At 39.6% G+C, this 24,717-nt stretch overlaps 1 protein-coding gene across 2 annotated transcripts; it reads left to right on the forward strand.

Annotated features, from left to right (window-relative positions):
* Nucleotides 1-1,160: 1,160 nt before the first annotated feature.
* LOC115774703 (deleted in malignant brain tumors 1 protein-like) lies at nt 1,161-24,474 on the forward strand. 2 transcript variants are annotated; one of them, XM_030722087.1, is made up of 17 exons: nt 1,161-1,270; nt 2,249-2,326; nt 2,639-2,665; nt 2,772-3,083; nt 6,752-7,042; nt 7,159-7,473; nt 7,557-7,844; nt 11,203-11,517; nt 12,925-13,224; nt 14,364-14,663; nt 15,865-16,179; nt 19,355-19,663; nt 19,762-20,055; nt 20,149-20,484; nt 20,577-20,684; nt 22,292-22,376; nt 22,498-24,474. In XM_030722087.1, exons 2-17 carry the CDS (start codon nt 2,275-2,277, stop codon nt 22,643-22,645), a joined length of 3,795 nt encoding a protein of 1,264 aa, XP_030577947.1. In that variant the 5' UTR covers nt 1,161-1,270; nt 2,249-2,274; the 3' UTR covers nt 22,646-24,474. The 2 variants fall into 2 exon arrangements, with proteins under 2 accessions (XP_030577947.1, XP_030577946.1); XM_030722086.1 differs by lacking the exon at nt 1,161-1,270 and adding an exon at nt 2,039-2,133.
* Nucleotides 24,475-24,717: the final 243 nt, after the last annotated feature.

Genomic DNA, 24,717 nt, shown 5'->3' on the forward strand with positions numbered 1-24,717 from the left:
TGCCAGCTGATTTCAGAGTTTGCTGGTGATCCATGAGTGGAGTAATCACAGCTGTTCCAGTTACAGATCACATTTTATTTTCTACACAGCTCCAATACGATCTGCTGATGACAGCTACCGAACAAACAGAAACATGTACTTACTGTACAGTAAGTATCTGGTGAATCCACTGTGATTTGTTCATCTGAGCCAGCCTTGCATAGCAACCTCCACCAGCTAATGTGAGGCTGGAAGACAAAGTAATACACCACCTGGTGGTACGTACTGATCATGTGAGAAATCCTGAGCCTGTGAGCCTGAGCTCAGAGTTAATGAGCCCTCGATTATACACAAATCGCTGTATTTTCAGTGATTCAAGCAAAACTTTAAGCCTTTTCAACCATTAGTATCTACGCATGCTGCAGATTTATTTACACATTTACAAATCTGATTACACACATGGATCTGAACACACACACACACACACACACACACACACACACACACACACACACACACACACACACACACACACACACACACACGCACACACACGCACACACACACAGAGATCTCAGTGCACACACACAGAGATCACAGTGCACACACAAATCTCCACACAGATCTCAATACACACAAGCGCACTGAGTTACACACACACGAATGCTTTGCTACAATAATAGTCCCATAGAATTGGGGTTGTGAAGTAGGAAAGTGAGTATGTAAGAAAAGTGAAGAATATATGATGAAATTACAAAATGAGAAACTGAGGAGCATAAAGGGGAAGTTAAGATGTTTTAAAGGAAATTGCTGTGTGAAAACAGATGGCAAAATCAGCCAAACCAAAATGCTGAATTGACAGATTAGTTGGGCAATATCACGTAACTTATGATGCATCCTCCATGAACAAAATGTCCTTATTACATCTCAGAAAAGAACAGACCACAACATTTCAGAAAACAGTCACTTAAAAACAACAGTCATCAATTTATTTTTAATCTGATTAATAATAATAAGAATTATATATATAATGTATGTTTACATATTAGTATTTACAACTAAAAGAGGAACAGATTTCTAAAACTCACTGAGACTCAGAGTTTCACAACAGGAAGTGCTTTGCATACCCAATCCCAGATGAAAACGCCTTGGATAATAAAACACAGGACAAGAACTGGATCTGAAGAGTTTAGTGAAGGAACAAACTTTAGTAAGCTGAGATCTGGTGCCTCAGACCAGAATAATTCTTTGTTATTCAGATGAGCAAAAACTGCATGAATCAATATTAAAGGTAAGAACATTATTTGTAAAATAGATTCAAATTACTAATTTAAAGAAGGGTTCATCTAACACAAGACATTTCTTATTCTTTTGGGATGGTGTACAAAGCTGAGAATAGAGATATTTTGCAGTATAATCCAGGTCCAGAATATCACATTGTGAGTACAACATGCCAAATTATTATTATATATATATATTATGTATGAAAATTGAAATTCCACTAACTTATGTAAAGGTTCCTGTGACAATGCAGAACAAGTACAATTTAGTTATATATTCAAGAAAAATATGTGAGTCACCTGTTCTTTCTAAGAGGTTCTGTGATGTTGTAGAGATTATTAAAGAAAAAAAGAAAACATTACCTCATCCCGCTTTATTGAATTAAAAAGAAGGGTGGTTGCATTATGTACAAATGAAAGATAAATACACTGCTGTGAATGATAACCAGAGATGGGAGGAGGCAAGGGGTTTAGCACAGAGGGAGGTCAGTGGTCAAGTTCACCTCCGATATTTGCTCACAGCAACAGTTCTTTTGATCTCAAGTTCCCAATTATCTATGTGGTGTGCATAAATAATTCTTACTTTTATAACTCTTTTCTAGCATTGTGTTCATTTTGTTTTCTTTTTCTGCTGAATATCACACCTGTTTTTCAAATAGTAATCTAGGCTTTGTGTAAAAAATAAAATCCCCTCTAATCATCCTGTCTTTAATGATTGATCAAAATGTCAACATGTGTCAGTTTGCAGTCCAGGTCCAGGCGGTCCTTTTTATTCATAACAATTACTGGATCTGTTCATGGGGCTTCTATTCTCAGTGTATTTCAAACATGAGCAAATTCTCATTGTAAATTCTGAATTAATTTTAATTATAAGGTAAGAGGACTATATGATCACCTATTCTTTAAAACAACAAATCAAAAAAAAGGCTCTTCTAAAAGCCGGGGACTCAGAGACAGACACCTTTTAATTTTACGTTACTGTTTTACAGCATTTGACCTACTCTGAAGACACAATATGATCCTCATTTCAGATGAAAAACGACATTTTACTTTTTACTTGTCTCTTGGTGAGTTCCTGAAATTTTTTCCTCAGTTTTTCTTGAGTGGAGACTAGTGATATAGTTTGGTTGTGTATTAACATCATAAGCGAGAAGTGGGAGTTTCAGTGTTTGCATCAAAATAACAGTGTAAAATATCCTCCACCGGATCGATTTGAAAAGATTTGGGACCCTCATTTGTTCCAGATTTGTAATATATTTGACAGATTATAGCTCTGACTGCAGTGCCGCCTATTAACTGGAGAATGCTTTTATATCTACATTCACATTTCTGTGCTGTTGTACTTAATCAGATCATTTTTCTATATATTCCTGCTGTAGGTCTGTTGAGTCTGCTGCAGCTTACAGGTCAGCAAGTAATACATGAATATTCAGTTCATTTCATTTCTGCATAAAAAATGGCTTTATGTTGTTGAGGTCACGGTGACACCCTTTATGCTTTTCTCATATCCAGAATGTGAGAAATTTAGGCTGGTCGGACCTTCACGTTGTTCTGGCAGAGTGGAGGTCTTCTTCCAAGACACCTGGGGAACTGTCTGCGATGATCAGTGGAGCATTGCAAATGCAGATGTGTTGTGTCGAGAGTTGAACTGTGGGACAGCTATGGAGGCCAAGAAAGGTGCCTTCTTTGGACAGGGAAAGGATGAGATCTGGTTGGATGATGTACAGTGTACCGGGCAGGAGTCTTCCATCCTTAAGTGTCAACACAGACCATTTGGGCAAAATAACTGTGGCCATAGTGAAGATGCAGGAGTGATCTGTTCAGGTAAGTCTAAATAATGTTTATTTTTGTTTTGCATTACAAATTTCATCACATAGCACATTTCTCAAAGGAGAGGAAAGATAGTTGTTTATTAGTTAATTTGTTTTATTTACCTCATATTACCTAAATGAATGCAACATGTTTATGTATGATGTCTTTAAGAAATAAACATGCAGCCCATAAAAAGGATAGGTAGATGGATTTTGTCACTTTCAGACACTCTGCATGTTTCCACCACTTTCCAATCTTTCTGCCAAGCTAAGCTAACACCATGCTGACCATTATCATTACTGTTATCAGCATTAAGGGAGAATTCTTTCAAATCAGCAATTCATGTCAGCAATATCTCCAACTGTCCCTTCCTGTGAAATGTGGAACTGCTGTTGAATTGAGAAATATTGGAGAAAACCAGCTAACACAGCAATTATGTTAACCTGTCACTATTGTATCTTGTGTAAAAAAAAAAAAAAGTGGTGTAGGTTTCTCTGTGATTGATGTTTGTTGCAGCAGTACAACAGCAAGGTCAGTGCACTGATGTAAATTTGAAGTCCAAAGTTCATGAGTATTGATTTTTTTTTTCACAAGCACAAAGCACATGATTCAAAAATAGTTTTGATTATTACAATTTTACTTGACTATTAAACGATCTTCCTTAATGTGCAGACAAAAATGTACAAAAACACTTATAGAACTGAATTTGAAATATTGCTGTAGAAGCCAGTAGAAATTATATGAACTATAACCTTTAAAGTCCTCATGCCGTCATGCATTCACGTTATTCTTTAACCCAAATCAAAGCAGCATGTATTCTATGACTGAAGTATTTGACAAAAGTGAAAGCCTGCTTTTTTGAGCATATTTTACAATAAGTGATGCTATCCAATAAATCATCCAGTCAATTGATATCCTATGAAACAGCTGGGTGATTTTACTGAGAGATTAATGCATCTGTATTTTTTTTTTTTTATTAGCTCCCTCTCCTGTTTTGGGATGTGGTTCAGCTGGGAATAAAGAATCTCACTTACGTGTCAGTTAAGAATACAAGCCAGCATATTAAAAAAAATTTATTGTTAATGCATACCTATTGCTTTCATTGATTACTGAGTAAGTCAATTTAAACAAACAAGGTAAAACTGTCTGATGGAGCTAGCTGACTCCAGTTCTGATGCTGGCCTTAACTAACCATCATGTCCAGATAAGCCTTAAAACTAGTAAACTTACTTACAGAGAGACTAATTTCCCGACACCCCCCCTCCAGTTTTACTCAGATCCCAAAACTGGAAAAATCTTGCTGTTACCAAATGAAAATATATTAATTCACAAGATCTTGTGATCTTTAAAATTGAGATTTTGTTTCTGCCAAAATTAGCAAGGCCAGTTTTTCTCACATGTTTTTAGTCTTCAGGCTATTAGATTAGCAGATACTTATGAAAGTAGAAGAAATTTATCCAGATTACACAATTTTTTTAAACATTCTTTGATTTTGTTTGTTTTCTCTTGGTGATATGTTTTAGATGCCAGTTTCTTCCAGTTTGGTGGTTCTGCAAAAGTGCAAACCTTAATTAGGATTTGTAGAATTATTGTATTTGCAGGTTTTCACATTGTTTTGCATCATCAGTTACAGAGGTGGCAAAAATACAGACATTCTGTACTTAAGTTGAAGTTCAGATATTTGTGTTAAGAAATACTCTGGCAAAAGCTGAAGTACTGATTCAACTACTGATTCAACTTCTGTACTCAAATATAAGTAAAAAAAAAAGTACAGGCTCTGAAATGTACTCAAAGTAAAAGTAACTCTTTGGAGGACGCTTCCACCTGCTATTTTTGTGCAAAACTAACTGAACCTTGTGCTATATTAATGTAATAATAAAAAATTACATGAAAATACAAAATTTATTTCAATCTAAATTCAAATTCTAATGAATGCACTCAGTTTGAACACTGTTATGTAGAAGGCATCCAGGTCATGGTAGTCTCTGGAGCTTGACAAAAGGTGACTGGTCTTCTAGGCCCAGTTTCCCGTACAGGGATTATGTCTAATCCTGGACTAAATATTTTTTCCTATTTTGGTCTTCATTGACTTTTTCTTTTTAGTCTAGGACATGCTTAATCCATGACTGGGAAACCGGCTGCTACAGTCCAATCCAGTCCAGTCGCCCTTTTTCAAGCTACAGAGACTATTATTTAGAAAATGAAAGAGGATTTTTAAAAAGCTCTATTTGCTGTTATCTACTTTGTAGAGGGTGACTCCCTAAGATCGGTTGTAGTGGCTCAGCGTGCGGAAAAGAGACCCTCCTCACAATAATTTCTATTGTGAGCTCCAGTAGATTTTTTTGGAATAACAGTCACCCTCAGTTTGTTTTGCAGGATGTTTCACAAAATGAAAAAAAACATCAACTTCACATCATATACAGATCTAAGATCTGATTTTTAAAAATTAAATTTCCAGTTTATTAAATGCCACTGAGCTATCCTTATCTTTAAATCTAACCTCTCTTCTTCCTCTCCTGTCCTCTCTTTTCTGTCTTTCTCTGAGTGAACCTCTCTCTCATTCTTTTCTCTCCTTGGAAATACAGCAGCTGTTCTTTTAGCTAGCGGACACACTGTGTGACAAACTGCAGACACTTTTTGTGTTTGCTGATATTTGTTGGGCATTCAGAAACACATTTGAAATTACCAGCAACACTCTTTATTTTCGCTCCTCTTCTGTAGCGCTAGCTGAATTGCTGCGAATACACCTTGAGGACATCTGCACTCCATCCGGCCTGCTGCAACCCCTGAGCACAGTGCTATAAATGATACATAAATTATATGGTTTTAATTCTTTCATCTCCTTGAATGCGATATGCCCCGGGGATGGATAAGTCGACATTATTTCGCCTTTATGTGGTATTATCCTGTCATGGTGTTGCTGTGTGGCTGAAAAAAGGTAGACCCAGAATGCAGGACTCAGAGGAAAAATTGAACTTAAAGCTGTTTTATTGAAGGAAAATAACATGAAATACTAGATACAAATAACTGGGCTGGACAGGTGCCAGAACTAAACAGAAACTAACAGGCAGGAAGCTACACAACAGGAAACCAACACCATAAATAACAGAGAAAAACTGAGGGTTTAAATACACACACTAAATAATCAGGGCAAGTGGAAACAGCGGGGACCAACAGGTGCACCAAATGAAACTAACAACACAGGGGAAGCAAAAATAAACACAAAGTACAGGGAACACGAGACTGTCAAAATAAAACAGGAAGTAACCCAACATGGTACACACAGACTAAACACCACAGAGGACTGGCACATAGAGGGAACTAAACAGGGATCAAGACATGGGGAAACAGACAAATAGAGACACAGACACAGGACAGAGAGAGACAGAGGAAATTAAAATGTAAACAACAAATAACAAGACTGTTTTGAAAATGTAAGTAGAAAGTAAAGATATTTGTGTAAAGATGTAGGTAGTAAAAGTAAAAAGTCAAAAAAATAAACACTCAAGTAAGTACAGATACATGAAAAATCTACTTAAGTACAGAAACGAGATATTTGTACTTTGTTACTTCACACCTCTAGTTATTTATCAGAGGCTTACCATTTAGTTTTATTTTTAAGAGATATTTTTTGATTTTATTAACTGCATTTTTTTTTAATTAAATTTAAACATTTGCAGAACATGTGCGGTTCATCAATGGAACCGCTCGTTGCAATGGCAGAGTGGAAGTCTACCATGATGGTAACTGGAAAAGAGTTTGCAGTGACTGGGGCAAAGAAGCAGCTCAGGTGGTGTGCCGAGAGGCTGGCTGTGGCGATCCTGTCGCTCAGACTGAAACACTGTATTTTGGAGAAGCACGCGACCTGTCTGGAGTCAAACCCACCTGTTCTGGAAATGAGACCTCTGTTTCACAGTGCTCACTTCTAAAAGTCAATGGAAGTTGTGATGATGCTACTGTTGTCTGTGGAAGTAAGTCATGCATGTGCCCACACCACTATCAGTAATACTGTTAGACCATCACCTTTCTGGAAGATTTCTGAATAAATGTGCCCTCAACATTTTTTTTTTTTTTTTTAATTTAACAGGCAGTCAACCCATTCGGCTGGTGAACGGGACTAATCGTTGCTCTGGTAGAGTGGAAATCTACTATAATGCACAATGGGGAACAGTATGTGATGACAGATGGGGGATGCAAGAAGCAATTGTCGCATGCCGAGAGATGAACTGTGGGAATGCTCTTGCAGTTAAGTACAAGGCTTACTTTGGGAGAGGTCAGGATCAGGTTTGGTTGGATGATATCGAGTGCACTGGTCATGAAAAGTCCCTTGCTCAATGCCCTCACAGAGGTTTTGGAGAACATGACTGTGACCACAATGAAGATGCTGGTCTTGTGTGCTCAGGTAAACACGGGCTCTATTCTATTTGTTGCTCAAAATTGAGTTTTAATGAAAATCCTAAGCAGACACTTAATTTTGCTTTGCAGAGACAGTCAGATTGATCAATGGCACTGACGGCTGTTCTGGCAGAGTGGAGGTTTTCCACAATGGCCGATGGGGGAAAGTTTGCAAGAGTAACTGGGGCCTTAAAGAGGCTACAGTTGTGTGTAAGGAGCTCAACTGTGGAGCTCCCCAAAAAAGCCAAGACACCTATTTTGGAGAGAGCTCACTGCGAGGCTTTACAAGTAGATGCTCTGGTAACGTGAGCTCTATCAGCCAATGTCAACTTCAAGAACCCACAGGATCATGTGAAGGCGTTTCTCTTGCATGTGCAGGTAAGAGACAAAAGGTACAGATATGCTCTGCTACTGCTTGCCAAGAATAACAAAGACTACGTTTGGTCATTAAAAAAATGAGTTAGTATTATTTACTAGTGAATTAGTTCAAAGGACTGAGGCTCATCAAAAACATTAAATCTAAACTTCTGAAAGACCAACACAGTGAAAAACACTGACCCCAATTAAAGATAATATAATGGGTTACAATTGGCAGTTAACATTTATATATATATAGGCCTAATTATAAAAAATTATTAAGATTCTAACATTGGTTGGGTGCAGTGTAAATGTGGACACAAAGTTACACTATATAGATGAAAGTACTGGGTCACGCAGACATTACATCTACAGGAGCTGCTCAGCCATGGAAGCCATGCCATGAAGCTCCTGGCTCAAAGCTTTTCTGCTGAAGTTAATGCCAGAGGAGGTTTGGAACAGTTCTGAAGTTAGGAGGGCGTTGGCAGCACTATTCCAGAAAAACATTACCCCTTGTGGACCTTGTGAGGGCAAATCCACATGGCCCAAATTGGGATGCCCACTGTCCATATAGTATGCATGTGAAATATAGGGCAGTCTATCAAGTGGGCGTTCCACAGAGTGGAATTTATGTATATATATTTTTTTGCCCACAGTGGCTTTTATCGATAGTGGAGAGAGACAGGAAATGGGGGAAAGATACGCAGCATGTGTATGTGGTTGCCGGCTTCACCAGTAAGCCACCCAGGCACCCATCATTATATTCAATTCAATTTTCTTTATATAGTTGCCACAGTTGCCACAAGCCGCTTTAGATTGTAATGTTAAGTGTGGGAACCACATGTGCTCTATGATAGGCACATTGGCCTGCACACACAGTCCCACAGTTCACCCACAACTACCCACTGTGAGCCCACACAGGAATGATTGCAGGAATGATCGCTGGAACTTGCCTCAGCACTTGGCAGCCCTACTCTGTAACTTAACATGGTCTGATACTTTATGGCTGACTCGCTGTTGTTCCTAAACGCTTTGCAATAATACCACTTACAGCTGATCGTGGAACATTTAGGAGGGGAAGACATTCATGAACTGACTCTTTGCTAAGGTGGCATCTTATTACACTCAACAAAAATCTAAACACACACTCAGTATCATTTCAGGCTTCAATAGCAACCAGTGTTTCAGATCTTTATGCAACAGTCCATGTGTTATCACAAAGCGAATACGGCGTGGTCAGTGTTCAGAGTTCACAGCACTCAGTACCGAATGTGTCCACAGTTGGCGTCATGCATCTGTGGCGCGTAGACATCGCCAGATTGTCAATAGTGGCCTGTGGGATGTTGTCCCATTCCTCCTGGAGTGCATGGGCATGTTAAGGGATAGGTCATTTTAACTTAACCTTTTGAGTTTGTGAGTTTATATTTTTGTTGAGCTCAGATCAAGCTCAGTGTCATGGTCCTGGGTCCTTTTGACCCAGTGTGTTTTGCTTTTGCTTTGTTTTTGTCTGTTCTGGGTTTCTTTTGTTGTGGGGTGTTCAGTGTTGAGTCCGCATCTTTGTTCCCCCATCTGACATCCTGCTTTATTTTGATAGTCGTCTAGTCCCTGTACGTTATGTTCAGTTTTGCTTCCCCCTGTCTCCTCAGTGTAATTATGGCCATCTGTGCTTCTCACTTGTTTTCACTCCCCTCATCAGCCCTCTTGTGTATTTAAGTCATGTGTTTTCTCTGCCTGTTGATGTGTTCTCATCGGTGTCTTGTCAGTTTTCATGACTGTGCTCCCCTCTTGGTTTTCTGCTGTGTGTCCCCTGTATTTTCCCTTTGTTCCTGGAAATCTAGTCAAGTTTATTTTTGTTTGTTCTGAGCTGATGCCGCTGGTCCCGTCAAGTCCTGCCTTTTGTTTGCACTCAAGCCAATAAAGCTGAGTTTAAATTTTACTTCCGTCTGGTGTATCCTGCAAGCAGATAACAAGCAGATAATGTTGTTAAACTATATTGTGGGACTCACATTTAAGAGTATGCACAAGTGTGGCTCAGCTTATTTGTAAATAATTTTCTTCTGGAAATGAACCTGGGTTTTAGAACCACAACTTCTTGGTTACATTGGTAAAAGACCATTGCTGTGTCCAGATTCAGGGGCTGTATTCTCCAAAGGATGCAGTCTATGTAGGCTTGATCCTTCGGAGGCCATGGAGACCGCAAAGGCTGAAAGAGAGAGGCTGTGAAATGGGATGGTCTAGCCTTCATATCGGCCTCACCAGCTATCCTGCTGTTATTGTGTTTTTCCTTTCGCCTAGCAACCATGACAGCAAAGCACAGCTGTGGAAAAGAGGTTGTTAAAATAGAGCCCGAGCTTTTGCTTGTCTTTTTTTATTTAATGTCAGCTTTTATTCAAAGTAAGCTGTTAAAGCAAGTATAGCACATTTCTACATTAAGAAATAAAGATGAGTGAATGATTAATATCTAAATATACTGACAGGTCTCCAGTAGAACATTAAAGTTAAATAAAACTATCTAGTTATGAAGCTTAACATTAATTTCAGCCAAATTGACTTGCTCAGGAACAAATCAAACACTGAAATAAACTAAACATCAATCGTTGGAGATCATCTGAGTGAATTATATCTGTGTTTAACTTTCACTCTGTGGCTAAAGTCAGCAGGGTTTTGAAAACAATGTGCCAGGAGTCAGGCATTCTCTCCGGGTATAGTGAGCCTCGACTGCCCAGTCAGCTGACAGCTGGCAAGGCAAGCTGACTGTTAGACCAGCGGGAATGGACGTTTTCAAAAACGTCGGAGCACTTTTGCAGTTAAGCAATATGTTGATATTTGAGGTTTACGCAACTTCCTTCGCCTCTGAAAACATGATAAAAGTTTATTTTGAGTCCCAGAGTGATATTTCAAACTTTTTGGCCACTCTCTTCCTCCACTGCTGCATTCGAAGTTTGCTGCACAGTGAATCATGGGATAGGATGGGTAAATAAGGAGTCCTGTCCTCCAGGGAAAAGAAGGATACATTTTTCAGCCTCATTTGGAGGAGCCTTTGAATTTGGACAGGCTTTTTCACCTGGCTTGGACGCAGCCTGTGTTTTGAGTTAAAATACACCCATAGCTAAAGTTAACCATGTGTTATGTTTTCTTGCATAATCAAGTCATGACCACTCCAATGACAGCCACTACCCTTTCAGATAATGATGGAGTCTTATGAGTTGAAAATCCTTAAAAAAAAAAAAAATCAGTGAACACTTGTTTTTGAAAGATTAAAAAGTCTCTTTTTTTACAATCTACATGGAACTGTTAGTTGTTATTTAATAAACTGCTTAATAGGATCAATTTGACAGCTTGTAATATTTATTGTTAATGCTTTAATGTGTATCCACAGGTCAGCCACCCCTAAGGCTTGTGAATGGCACTGACCGATGCTCTGGCCGAGTGGAGATTCTACATGACGGCCAGTGGGGAACAGTGTGTGATGATGAGTGGGACTTCAGAGATGCTCAGGTGGTGTGCAGAGCCATGGACTGTGGAACACCTCAGACGGCCAAATCTGGTGCCTTCTTTGGCGAAGGCCAAGGAGTGATCTGGCTGGATGATATGAACTGTTTGGGTAATGAGACGTCCCTCGTACACTGCAGACGACCCTCCTTTGGAGAAAATAACTGCGGTCATGGTGAAGATGCAGGCGTGATTTGTTCAGGTAAAAACTATTGTTGTCATTTCATACAGCGCCTTTTTTAACTTTCAGATTTTTTTTTGGATGATTATTGTGCAAATTTAAATTACTGATTATATTGGAGTTACACCATATATTATACACCAAGTATTCACTCACACATCCAAATCATTGAATCCACTTGTTCCAATCTCTTCCATGGCCATAGGTGTATAACACCAAGCAGCTAGGCATGCAGACTGCTTTTACAAACATTTGTGAAAGAATTGGTTGTTCAGTGAATTCCAGCGTGGTACTGTGATAAGATGCCACCTGTGCAACACACCCACTTGTGAAATTTCCTCACTACTAAATATTCCACAGTCAACTGATAGTGGTATTATAACAAAGTGGAAGTGATTGTGAATGACAGCAACTCAGCCATGAAGTGGTAGGCCATGTAAAATGACAGCGCGGGGTCAGCAGATGCTGAGGCCCTAGAAAGCAGAAGTTACCAGTTTTCTGCAGAGTCTCCAAATTTCATGTGATCTTTAGATTTGCACAAGAATAGTGCATAAAGAGCTTCTTAGAACGGGTTTCCATGGCTGAAAAGCTACATCCAATCCTTACATCACCAAGTGCAATGCAAAGTGTTGGATATATTCATATAAAACACCCTCCCACTGGACTCTAGAGCAGTGGAGATGTGTTCTCTGGAGTGATGGGTCACACTTTTTGTCTGACAATCTGATAGCCGAGTCTGTATTTTGGGGTTGCCAGGAGAACGGTGCTTGTTTGACTGCATTGTGTGAGGTGTGTAAAGGTTAGTGGAGGGGGGGTTATGGTGTGGGGTTGTTTTTCAGGATTTCAGCTCCTTAGTTCCAGTGAAATGAGCTCTTAATGCTTCAGCATGCCAAGACATTTTGGACAATTTTCATGCTCATTGCATGCTCCTAAATTTGGGGATGGGCTCTTCCTGTTCCAACATGACCAGTGCACAAAGCAAGATACATAAAGCCAGAGACGAGCAAGTTTGGTGTGGAAGGACTTGACTGCCCTGCACAGAGTTCTGACTTTAATCAAACAGAACATCTTTCGGATGAATTAGAGTGGAGACTTCGAGCCAGGCCTTCTCCTCCAATATCAGTGTCTGACCTCACAAATGCACTTCTTGAATATGTGACACACTCTTAAACCTTGTGGAAAGCCTTCCTAGATGAGTTGAAGCTGTTATAGCTACAAAGGGTGGGCCAACACCACATTAAACCCTTTGGATTAAGAATGGGATATCACTCAAATTTAAATGCATGTGAAGGTAGACAAGTGAATACTTTTGGCAATATAGTGTATTTCCACAATAACAGTGAGAATATCAAATGCATTTTAATTAATATGCTTTTTCTTTCAGATGAACACCATCTAAATGCTGATTTTCTCTACTTTGTTTTCTAGCTACCATTCGACTGATCAATGGGACTGACATGTGCTCAGGAAGAGTGGAGGTCCACCGTGGTCAACACTGGTCACCGGCATTTAGTGTTAACTGGGGAAGGAATGAAGCAACAGTGGTGTGCAGAGAGATGAATTGTGGAGATCCTGTCAAGACCTCAGGATCATTTGGTCAAGATGGAGTTCTGAGAGGGTATGAGATCCGCTGTAATGGTAGAGAGACCTCTCTCTCACAGTGCACATTTAGAGACTACACCAGATCTATCACCAATCGTATTGAAGAAGCCTCTGTGGTATGCTCAGGTAAGATTTGATGTCAAAATAAAATTAGAGTTTTTAAAAAAAGTAAATGAATCCATGATATTCTTCCTCAAAAAGATCAAATATTAATGTGTTCATGCAAACCACCAGACTGATAATTTTGTAGTCTAAACCCATGTGTGGATGCACCGATTACCAGACTACTTACAAATTTGGGCACTATGTTTACTAAGTGTGCTATGGTTGTGCATGTACTCTGAAAAGGGCAGTAGGATTAGGCCAGTCAAAGGACACACTAATGTAGAAGCACACAAAACAATAAGCCTGCATTTTGTAAAACAACAATGAAATACAGTTATCTCATGTTCAGATGATTAATACTCATACTCAAGTATCAGGCAGAAGTATCATGACTTCAGAGGCACTAAGACAGTGTAAACAGACCGTATGTGTGTATGTTTCAGATAGTGTTTCTGACAGACACACTAGCTGAAATCAAGGCTCAAAGATGAATTAAGATTGATCTTTGAACCGTGAATTTTTTTAAATTGTTTTCCTCTCTTCTTCACCTTTCATTTTCTCCATTTTGCTAGTGAATTACTCTAAATTATTATTACACACCATAAAACCCTTTATCTAACCCAATATCAGAACAGGTCAGAACCTTTGTGTTTCAGTGACCTTTGGAGCACTTGGAAATAGACAGTCTGCTGCTGGTTGGAAAAGATGCATTATGGAAAATTATTTTATGCCTGGCCACACAGTTACTTCACCATTAAAATTACAGTAACAGCATTTAGGAAGCACAAAATGAGCATGACACAACAGATAAATATTGACCACTTACAGTGGTAACTGCAGTGTAACTTAATGATGTGCTGATATCAATGCCAATCCCAAACAGAGTAAGATGTTTGGCGTTGGCAGAGAAGATTTGGCAAGTTTTTTCATGGGTGCAACCCACATCCTCAACCCACAAATTCCTTTAAGCGGAAATAAACATAAACTTATTGCCAAAGTTTACAACAAAGAAATGATTGACCAAATACAAATGTTCTTACTTTTTACGCAAAGTTTATATCCCAGACAAAGTGGTGTAAGTAACATAAGTTAAATAAGCCCACACTAGTGTGGGCTAAGTTGGATTTCACTTAGATTAATATAACAATTATCATTTCCAGGTAATGTGAAATTAACTGGTGGATCCACTCGTTGTGATGGAAGAGTAGAGTATTTCGATAAAGGCCAGTGGGGGACTGTGTGTGCTGAATCCTGGGACATAAATGATGCAACAGTGGTGTGCAGACAGTTGGACTGTGGGAGGCCTCATAAGCTTATTCAGCCTGGCCCTGGTAGAGGACAGACCTGGACTGATCAAATTGAATGCAATGGAATGGAGTTTACACTGACTCAGTGTCCACAAAGACCATTTCCAGACAGAACTTGCAACAACACTGTAGTTGCTGGTGTTTTCTGCACAGGTAAGAAAAAACGTACAAACCCAATTCCAAAAAAATGTTGTGGCACTGTGTGAAATACAAATAAAAACAGAATGCATTGATTTCCAAATCTCATAAACCCATATTTGATTTGCAATGGAACCCAGAAAAACCATCACATAATTTAAATGTGAAATTCTTTATGGAAAACATGGAAGCTGCATCTTCTGAAATAAAGAGCAAGGGACCATCAGACTTGTTATGCATCTCTGATGGTATGGGGTATGGAATTGGCAGCTTGCACATCTGGAAACTCACCATCACTGGTGAGAGCTATATGCATGTTTTAGAGCAACTCATCTACATAATGTCTTTTTCAGGGAAGGGAAGCAATACAATGCTAAACCACATACTACAGCTATTATGACAGCATGGCAAATGCTGACAAGGCCTGCCTGTAGTCCAGACCTTTCACCAATTGAAAACATTTGGTGCATCATAAAACAAAACAAACAAACAAAAAAAAAACAATAACAAAAAAAGAGAGAATACTATATAAGACAAGAATGGAACAATATTACTTTTCCCAAAGTCCAGCAGCTGGTCTCCTCAGTTCCCAGATGTTTATCGACTGTAGGTAAAAGAAGTGGGGATGAGTATCAGTGAGTGTGAATGTTAGGTATGAAACACTTAAGCTTAGAAAGAAGTGATTTTATGAATGTGTGTGAATGAGGCATGTTGTATACTGTAAATGCTTTGAGTGCTCAAAGCAGAGTAGAAAAGCACTATTTAAGAACCAGTCCATTTATCATGTGTTATTGTCATCAAAGTCAAAAAGAGCTGATATTTTATATAAAATTGTACATTTTCTCAGTTTAAACATTAAACATGTTTTCTACATACTGTTGTGAATAAAATATGGGTTTATTATTTCTGGCTTTACTTACATTTCACACAGGATCCCAACTTTCCAGGAATTGGGTTTGTACATAAAATACCAAAATCTAATGTTGTCAGTTTCAGTGTTCTTCATAGTTTCTTTATTTTTAAAGATACTTTCCTCGGAATTTAAATAGTGTTCAATATACCTAAATATATATATATATATATATATATATATATATATATATATATATATATATATATATATATATATATATATATATATATATATATATATATATTTGTTATTGATCACTGTTCCATACCTGTGGCTACATTTTGAGTTTACTTGACTTCACAGGAAGCTTGGCAGTCCGGTTGGTTAACAGTAGTGATGAGTGCTCTGGAAGAGTGGAGGTCCGTCATGGAGACCGGTGGCAGACAGTATGTGACACAGACTGGACTCTAAGTAAAGCTGAAGTGGTGTGTGACTTGCTGGAGTGTGGACGTGCCGTCAATGCTCATGGTGGGGCTTTTTTTGGCCGAGGCAGTGGACCAATAGTGGAAGCTAGCAAGTCATGTTTTGACAACGTGACTTCTGTTCAGCAATGCTCAGTCAACGGTTTTACAAGAGCAACCTGCGAGCATGAACATGATGCTGGTGTTCTCTGTGCAGGTAAGGCCTTTTATATGTTCAAAAGTCTGACATATTTTTTCCTGAGATCAGCAAGAGTATAAAAGATGGTTGTAGCTACTGTGATATCATCAACTGGTTTGTGAAGTCCCATTATGGAGTCTTGAGATTAATGTTTTCACTGTCACCATCTTGATGATATAATGACAAACAGCAGGGTCTGACTGGGAAACCACATGCTCATTGGTTAACAATCACTAGTCATTAGCCACTGATTATACATTTATGATGAGTATGACCAAGATTTGTAAAATGGACCAAATTTTTTACATGGACATGGAACATCACTTAGCTGGTGGGAAAGGAGCCTGAGCTCGTGCATGAGGTTGAGTGGTACTGGCTAGATATTGTTGGGCTCACCTCAACGCACGACCTGGGCTCTGGAACCAGTCTCCTGGAGAGAGGATGGACTCTTCTATTCTTCTATTCTAGAGTTGCTCGCTTTGAGAGGTGGTATGTTGGTGTGGGTATCCTTGTTTGGTGCCTGTTTGGTGTACAAAAGGGTTGTCCACCAAACAGGCACCTTTGAGTCAGGCAACAGGTCCTGACTGTCATTTGAGCTTATGTGCCGAAGGACAGTTCAGAGTATCCAGCCTGTTTGGAGTCACTGGGTGGGGTACTCAAGGATGCTCTGTCTGGTGACTCTGTTGTCGTACTGGGTGACTTCACCGCTCAAATGGGTGATGATCGGAGGGGCGCAAATGGGGGTAATGGCTTGATCTGAACCTGAGTGGTGTTCTGTTATTGGGCTTCTGTGCAAACCAGAGTTTGTCCACAATAAACACCACTATATGATCTATGTTTTAATACAAAAATATGAGTAGAAAAAGACAGTCTGCACATCGGAACGCTCCTGGAAAAATATTTAATTGCCTTCAAATTGAAGTAACTCTTCGGGTATCCATGCCCTTCTTCAGACTTAATGACAGAATGAAGAACACGTTTTTTTTTTTTGTTTTTTTTTTTCTCAGCTCTCAGCAGAGACTGTCGCACTTTTCTTCTCTCCCCAGCCCTTCCTTTTTCCCCTGCTTTGCTGCTTGCTGCTTTAGAGCCTCTCTTCACACAACTTCCGAACTGGAATTTATAATTATGGATCTGGTCAGCTGGTCTCTCAACGCCATTGTTTTTGATCAATTTTTTACCATGAGGAGATTGGGGGAAGGAGAACCCTATTCCCTCTTATCAATTGACATTCCAGCTGGCTACGTTATAGATTCCTGTGTGGTGTGGAAGATGACGTGCCTGGCCGTATTGTCAATGGAATACACACACATGGCTTATTCAATTTTTCAATTCAATTCAATTCAATTTTATTTATATAGCGCCAAATCACAACAAACTGTTGCCTCAAGGCGCTTTGTATTGTGGGTAAAGACCCTACAATAATACAGAGAAAACCCAACAGTCAAAATGACCCCCTATGAGCAGCACTTGGCGACAGTGGAAAGGAAAAACTCCCTTTTAACAGGAAGAAACCTCCAGCAGAACCAGGCTCAGGGAGGGGCAGTCATCTGCCGCGACCGGTTGGGCTGAGGGGAGAGAAAGACATGCTGTGGAAGAGAGCCAGAGATTAATTGATATTAATCTCTGGCTCTCTTCCACAGCATGTCTTTCTGTGGAAGAGAGCCAGAGATTAATATCAATTAATGATTAAATGCAGAGTGGAGTATAAACAAAGTAAATAAGGTGAATGAGAAACAGTGCATTATGTGAACCCCCCAGCAGACTAGGCCTATAGCAGCATAACTAAGGGATGGTTCAGGGTCACCTGATCCAGCCCTAACTATAAGCTTTATCATAAGGGAAAGTTTTAAGCCTAATCTTAAAAATAGAGAGGGTGTCTGTCTCTATTGACACTGGGGTTTCTCCGAATTGGACCGGGAGATACCTGGTTTGTCGTTGCAATTCAGGAAGTCTAGGCAGCTGTCTGGCCTTGGTAAGGCTGCTTATGACGGGAACGCGGGAAGGGTACAGACTCAAACTCAGACTCTGTATATCTGGAGCTGATTCTGAGGGGTAAGATCTTGGAGATGTACGTATCTGTTACTGCACGGCGAAGGCACGAACCAAGAAAATTTGGATGAATTGGATTTTTTCACCACAGAGAGGTGCCAGAAAGACTGAAGGCTGTCAACAATTTAATCAGTACAGTCTGTACCAAAACAAGTCGTAGAATCAGGAATTTGGCTGCCTGGCGGCCTTGGACTGCCGCTTATCAAATTGTCTCCGGGATGTTTGTAAACAGATGCTCTACGCCCCCGCCGTCCTGTCTTCTTCTGACCTGTGTTGGACTGATCTCCCTGACCTAGCCGCTGATGAACTCTACATCTTATCAGAACTGTTAGCTGAGGAGGGAGTTTGAGTCAGCCCCACAGTAGCCCAACCCCCCCCCTCACCTCCGCTGGCTCCCCTGTCCATCCCTTCCCACCCTAGTGCTCCCATGCTATATGTTTCTGCTCTGTCGCAGAGGTTTTTGTAACCTTATACTGTGTATGTGCATATGTACAAAGTATGAGATGATTTTTTTCCTCACTCATCCCTATATGTTTTCACTATTGTTTCTGTCTTTTTAATGGCAGCGCCTCCAGAAGGGGGGCAGCATGGCCACAGTTCACCTATCTCCCCATGTTTGTTCTGTTTGTCTTCTTGGATGGGTGTTCTGTTAACTGTAATTTCCCCATTGTGGGATCAATAAAGTATCATCATCGTCACATGATCATGTCTGATGTCCAAATAGGGAAAGCGACATGTAAGGGTATATGAAAAAAGATATACAAGTTATGAAAGACTCAAATGGATAGTCTAAGAGTGATCTCGAAAGCCCTAAAACATTTAGGGGTAGAAGGTGGTAATAAATAGACTAAACCGATTGTAGCATATAAGAAACACCAGAATACATACATGTGGGCAATTGAAGGCAATTAAATATTTTTCCAGGAGCGTTCCAGTGTGTGGACTATCTTTTTCTACTGATATCGTCCTTGTTCCTGCAACCCTTCAACTGCTGGATGTGTGTGTTTGGCTTGTACGGTTAATACAAAAATATGTACATATGTAGAGAAGCATCCTTTCATGTCCTTTCAAAACTGAATGTAAATTTTTTTTTTAAATGACTTTCCTTTGGATTTGTATTCATTATTTCTGTTCTCTTATGCAGCACAAATCCGGTTGGTGGATGGATCAGGTGAATGCTCCGGCAGAGTAGAAGTCTTCTATAAAGGACAGTGGGGAACTGTGTGTGATGATGACTGGGAAATGAGTGATGCTGATGTGGTATGTAGACAGCTTGGTTGTGGTCATGCCATTTCAGCACCTACAAGTGCCCATTTTGGTAGAGGTTCTGGTCCAATATGGCTGGATAATGTGGAGTGCTCAGGCCAAGAGGCTGTGCTTTCACGTTGTACACATCCCGGTTTTGGAGAAAATAACTGTGGGCATGGTGAAGATGCTGGTGTTATCTGTTTAGGTAAGAGGCATAGATTATTTTCAATGGACAAATTATCTTATTGCATCTCAGAAACCTGTGTTGGTTGCTACACGACAAATATTTAATTTCTGTTTCAGGTGCTCTACAGAAGCCTCAAATCATGATAATCCCTGGGGTGGAGGTAAATTGGGGAGACAAAGTTGAAATAACCTGCACTATAGTAACAGAACACACAGGTGGGACATTTGTCCTAAAAAAGACCCAAGGGTCATTTCAAATGGAGAAATTCTCAGATCACGAATCTGCAACCTTCATCTTCCCAAAAGTGGACTTTAGCCAAAAGGGGTCATACTACTGTGAATATCAAAAGAAACTGGCCAATCAAGTCATCTACTATCCTCAAGGAAATGCTGCTGACCTCTCTGTTGTAGGTCAGTAACTTTGTGCCTTGTTTGCCCAGTTTTGTATAATTTTTAGGAAATTTGACTATTTCTGACATTCATACTATGATATATTTTTTGCAGTTAAACTGGAAAAGCCCAGCATCTCTCTGATGTCCCCCCACGCAATGGTGATATACAGTCCTGACACAATATCAGTCAAACGAGGCAGCACCTTCTCCGTCACTTGCTCTGTTCACTCTATATATCCCGGAGGTGTCTTCTATTTGACACATTCAAACACGAACACTAGTGAAGTAAAGTCTGCGTTTGGCCACTCAATCTTCTACCTAGCCAATTTTGAACTCCCTACAATAGATTATCAACACCAAGGAGAGTATACCTGTCTCTATGCTGTAAACATCTCAGCACAACCCTTCTTTTCTGTTCCTTCAAAGACCCTCTATGTCACTGTAACATGTAAGACCCAAAATTAAAAAAAAAAAAAAATGTATGTGGTTATTATGTTTAGTTTTCTTGTTAACTCAGCTTATTCTTTTTTTTCCCTACAGCAACCTCTTCTGCTTCCATAGTTGGTGGTGTTGTGGGTATGCTAGTAGTCTTGATACTCCTCCTGGGTGTTGGTTTCCTGGTGTGGAGAAGGAGATGGGGTGTTTCAGGTAAGAAACATAGCTTTTATATTACAAAAAAAAATCTAAAATCCTCTTTTTATTATACATAATGGCTTCAAAAGTGCTCTAAACAACATTTTGATATGAATAATGGACAAATCTACTGTCTGTAACATTTTTAAGGGTCTCCATGTTCCTTTTGGCCAAAAATTCAATCCCAATTAAATCCAAAGTTTCCAATAAATCACTGGGATGAACAGGTTCTGGTGCAGGCTGTTTATTAGACATCTTAGTTACACAAAACACAAAGACCAGAACACAGACAGTAACATAGTTAAGACTAACACACACACACACACACACACTAAAATAAAATACAAATTCCCCGCTCGAGTCCTCCATCAGAGACACGGGAGCTTGAGGGTCCTGCGTAGTATCTTAGCTGTTCCTAGGACTGCGTTCTTCTGGACAGAGATCTTGGATGTCATTCCTGGAATCTGAATCTCTCCCAGTTTGGGGGTCACTGCCCTGAATGTTCCAATTACCACGGGGACCACTGTTACCTTCACCTTCCACATCCTTTCTAGCTCTTCTCTCAGCTCTTGGTATTTATCGCGCTTCTCGTGTCCCTTCTTCCTGGTGTTACTGTCACTTGATACTGCTACATGTATCACTTCCTTCTTCCTCTGCTTGTCCACCACTACCATGTTGGCTAGCAATCACCTGGAAGAGTGGCTCCAGCAGCTGGAATCTGCTGGAGCCACTCTTCCAGAACAACATCTGAGATCTGTCCAGAAGAACAGCTACTGCGCAGGACCCTCAAGCTCCCAGGCCCCAAGCTCGGAGGATAAAAGACTGCCAGGCGAGGGATTCGTCAAGGAACTAAATAGATTTACTAGTCAATGAACTATATTTTATATTGCTTTTCAAGGTTAAGTTATAAAAATTTGCATATTTATTAATGAACCCTTTTTGAACCCTTCTCGCCTGGCCTGCTTCTGCCAGCTATTAAATCATGGAGTGTTAGTTTTTCACACACTGCTTTTTACATTTTGGCTTTCTGCTTAGTTTTTGTGACATAAATATTCTCGCAAAAAAAAAAAAATTATGTTTTGTCCAAGGTTGTAGTTACCTAATTTTAAGAACTGCTAAGGGCCATATTATTTTTTATTTTGTCCTGACACATAAAACCTTGGAATTGAAAAAAGGTGCACTCTTTTTCACATGACTGTAAGTGGCATCATGTTGTCTGGCTCACCTTCATCATTTATTAAAACTTTGTTACTGAAATAACATTGCTGGGATTTATAAACACCATAGTATACCATAATACTGCAATACTGCCCAACATATTGTCAATTTAGCAGCTAACAAGCTTCATATTTACTGTACTTTTCAGAAGAGTTGTGTGATAAGCATAACTACTGAGGTAGTGAACTTAAACTGAAACAACCGAACCCCAGCCAATGCAATATTGCTCATTGTTGGCTGGAGGTGTAACTGAGCAACTGATTCCTTCGTTATTAAAAATATTAATTTTATTCCTTGATAATGTCACTTTTGTGCTTCAGCTGCCCCTTTAATCAGTTCCTTGGCTCACTGTACTTTTGAAAAATGACTGCTGATGTTATGGTGGTGTTTTGCTTACTTTTCAGATGTCATCGTTCAGTTTAGTAACAGATTTGGAGCAGCAATAAAGCAAGAAATGGAGGACAAACCCACTGTAGCCCTTGATGAAAGGTGAGAACATGAACAACATAATTACTTTTACTTTTTCATACTCAAATAGAACAAGAATTGAACAAGTTTAAAAATACTCTGTTAATGTGATTATAACTGCCAACTTTGCTCTGTCCTTCAGAGAGCGGAATAACCAAGTGTATGAGCCTTACTGTCCCAGCCCAGAACAGAAGAAAGCTGATGTAGATCCTGATGGCAATGTTGAGAGAGCTCCTGAAGACTTGGCCGGCAGAGTGTGTTATGAGCTTGAACCTCTTGTTGTTTCATGACGTGTATCAAGAAGTAACCTCAGTAATGTGGTTTTAATACATTTAAAGAGTAGTAATACAGCAGGCTGAAAAGCAGAACTTTATAGATCTCTTTGCTTGAAAGTTTCATTTCTTTTTTTTTCTTTTTTTTCTTTTTACATGTAAACCACATCCATAGTGATGTTGCAGTTACATACTCTGAACCACAGTTTACAACATGACAGCAAAGTGACAACTTAAACTATACTGCTCAAAAAATTAAAGGAACACTCAGATTTCAATGAGAAAAAATATAATGCTAGATATCTATACTGATACTGGGTAATGTGTTAGGAACAAAATGGATGCCACAAATTATCAACCTACAGAGGGGCTGAATCAAAGAGACCCCAAAAAATCAACATGAAAAAATGATGCAGCAATCTAGTCCACCTCATCAAAACATGCTTGTATGTATGCCTGACAGCATCGGTGGGTGCTCCTAATGAGATGATGGATGATGTCCTGGGGGATTTCATCCCAGATCTGGACCAAAGCATTGCTGAATTCTTGGACAGTCTAAGGTGAAACCTGGTGGTGTCAGATGGACTCAAACATAATGTTCCCGAGGTGTTCTATTAGATTTAGGACAGGTGAGCGTGGGGGCCAGTTAGTGGTCAATTCCTTCATCTTCTAGGAGCCTGCATGCTCTTGCCACATGAGGCCAGGCATTGTTGTGCACCAGGAAGAAACCAGGACCCACTGCACAAGCGTGGGATGTGACTGTGGGTCCAAAGATTTCATCCCAATACCTAATGTCAGTCAGGGTGCTATTGCCTAGCCTGTAGAGGTCTGTGCATCCCTCCATGGATATGTTTCATCAGACCATCACTGACCCACCACCAGACCCTTTCATGTCTGCAACATGTGCTCAGGGTGAACCTGCTCTCAGTGGTGGACCTGCCATTTCTGGTATTCCATGACAAATGCCAATCGTGCTCCACAGTGCCAGGCAGTGACTACAGGGCCCACTAGAGGATGTCAGGCTCTCAAGCCACCCTCATGAAGTCTGTTTCTGATTGTTTGGTCATAGACATTCACACCAGTGACCTGCTGAAGGTCATTTGTAGAACTTCTGAAGTGCCCATCCTGTTCCTCCTTGCACAAAGGAGCTGAAACTGGTTCTGCTGATGAGTTCTCCTAGAATAATTGCCTGTCTCCTAGGAATCTCCTCCATGGTTTTGAGACTTCCACCTGTAAAACATTCCTGTTTTGGTGGTTGTCTCATTGTTGCCTCTCTAGTGTACCTGTTCTTAATTTTATTAATGTCAAAACAGCTGAAGATGATTAACAATCCCCTCTGCTATTTAACTGAAAAGCTCAATATCCTAGAAGTCTAAGTGACTTGGTGCTTTACTCTGATGTACTCTGTGTTCCTCAATTTTTTTGAGCAGTGTGTTTCTGATCAGCAAAATAGACATTTTCAGCCTGTGTAAAGTTGCTTGTTAGGAGTGTTCAGGGATAGCTTTTTTTTTTCTTCTTTTGTTTCAACAAGTAATTTGGAAAAATTCAGACTTTGTTTCTTTAAACATAAGCTGTGTTATTTCCTTTAAGAGAAATTTAAATTGACCTTTTGAATGATATGTATGCATATGATGCCAGAGAATTCCTCTTTCCTGCAAAAGTAATTTTCAAGTGTTTTCATTATCTAATTTTTGTCTTCACTGGGTGATTCACATACTGAAGCTTAAAGGACCTTTATTAGGAAGATGATGATCACGAATATCTTGTTTGAAGTTAACACTGAACATAATTCATGATGAAATTTTTTTTTTTTGGTATGACTGATCAATAAATATGTACTTCATATACAACATCTGTCATTTGTTAGAATTTATCTGCATGGACAGCCATTTTGCACATAATTAAATCATCATAATTAGAGAAAGTCTTCAAGTAACCTGTTATCAAAAAGGGCCAAAACTGACTACATTAAATGTGTATCAGTGCAGCATTAATTGAATTAAATGTTATTTATATAGTGTCAAATCACAATGAACATGGTAAAGACCCTACAAAAATTATAGAGAAAACCCAACAATCAAACTGATCCC

This window comes from Archocentrus centrarchus, chromosome 24 (genome assembly GCF_007364275.1).
Source record: "Archocentrus centrarchus isolate MPI-CPG fArcCen1 chromosome 24, fArcCen1, whole genome shotgun sequence".
In the NCBI taxonomy this organism is placed as follows: Eukaryota; Metazoa; Chordata; class Actinopteri; order Cichliformes; family Cichlidae; genus Archocentrus; species Archocentrus centrarchus.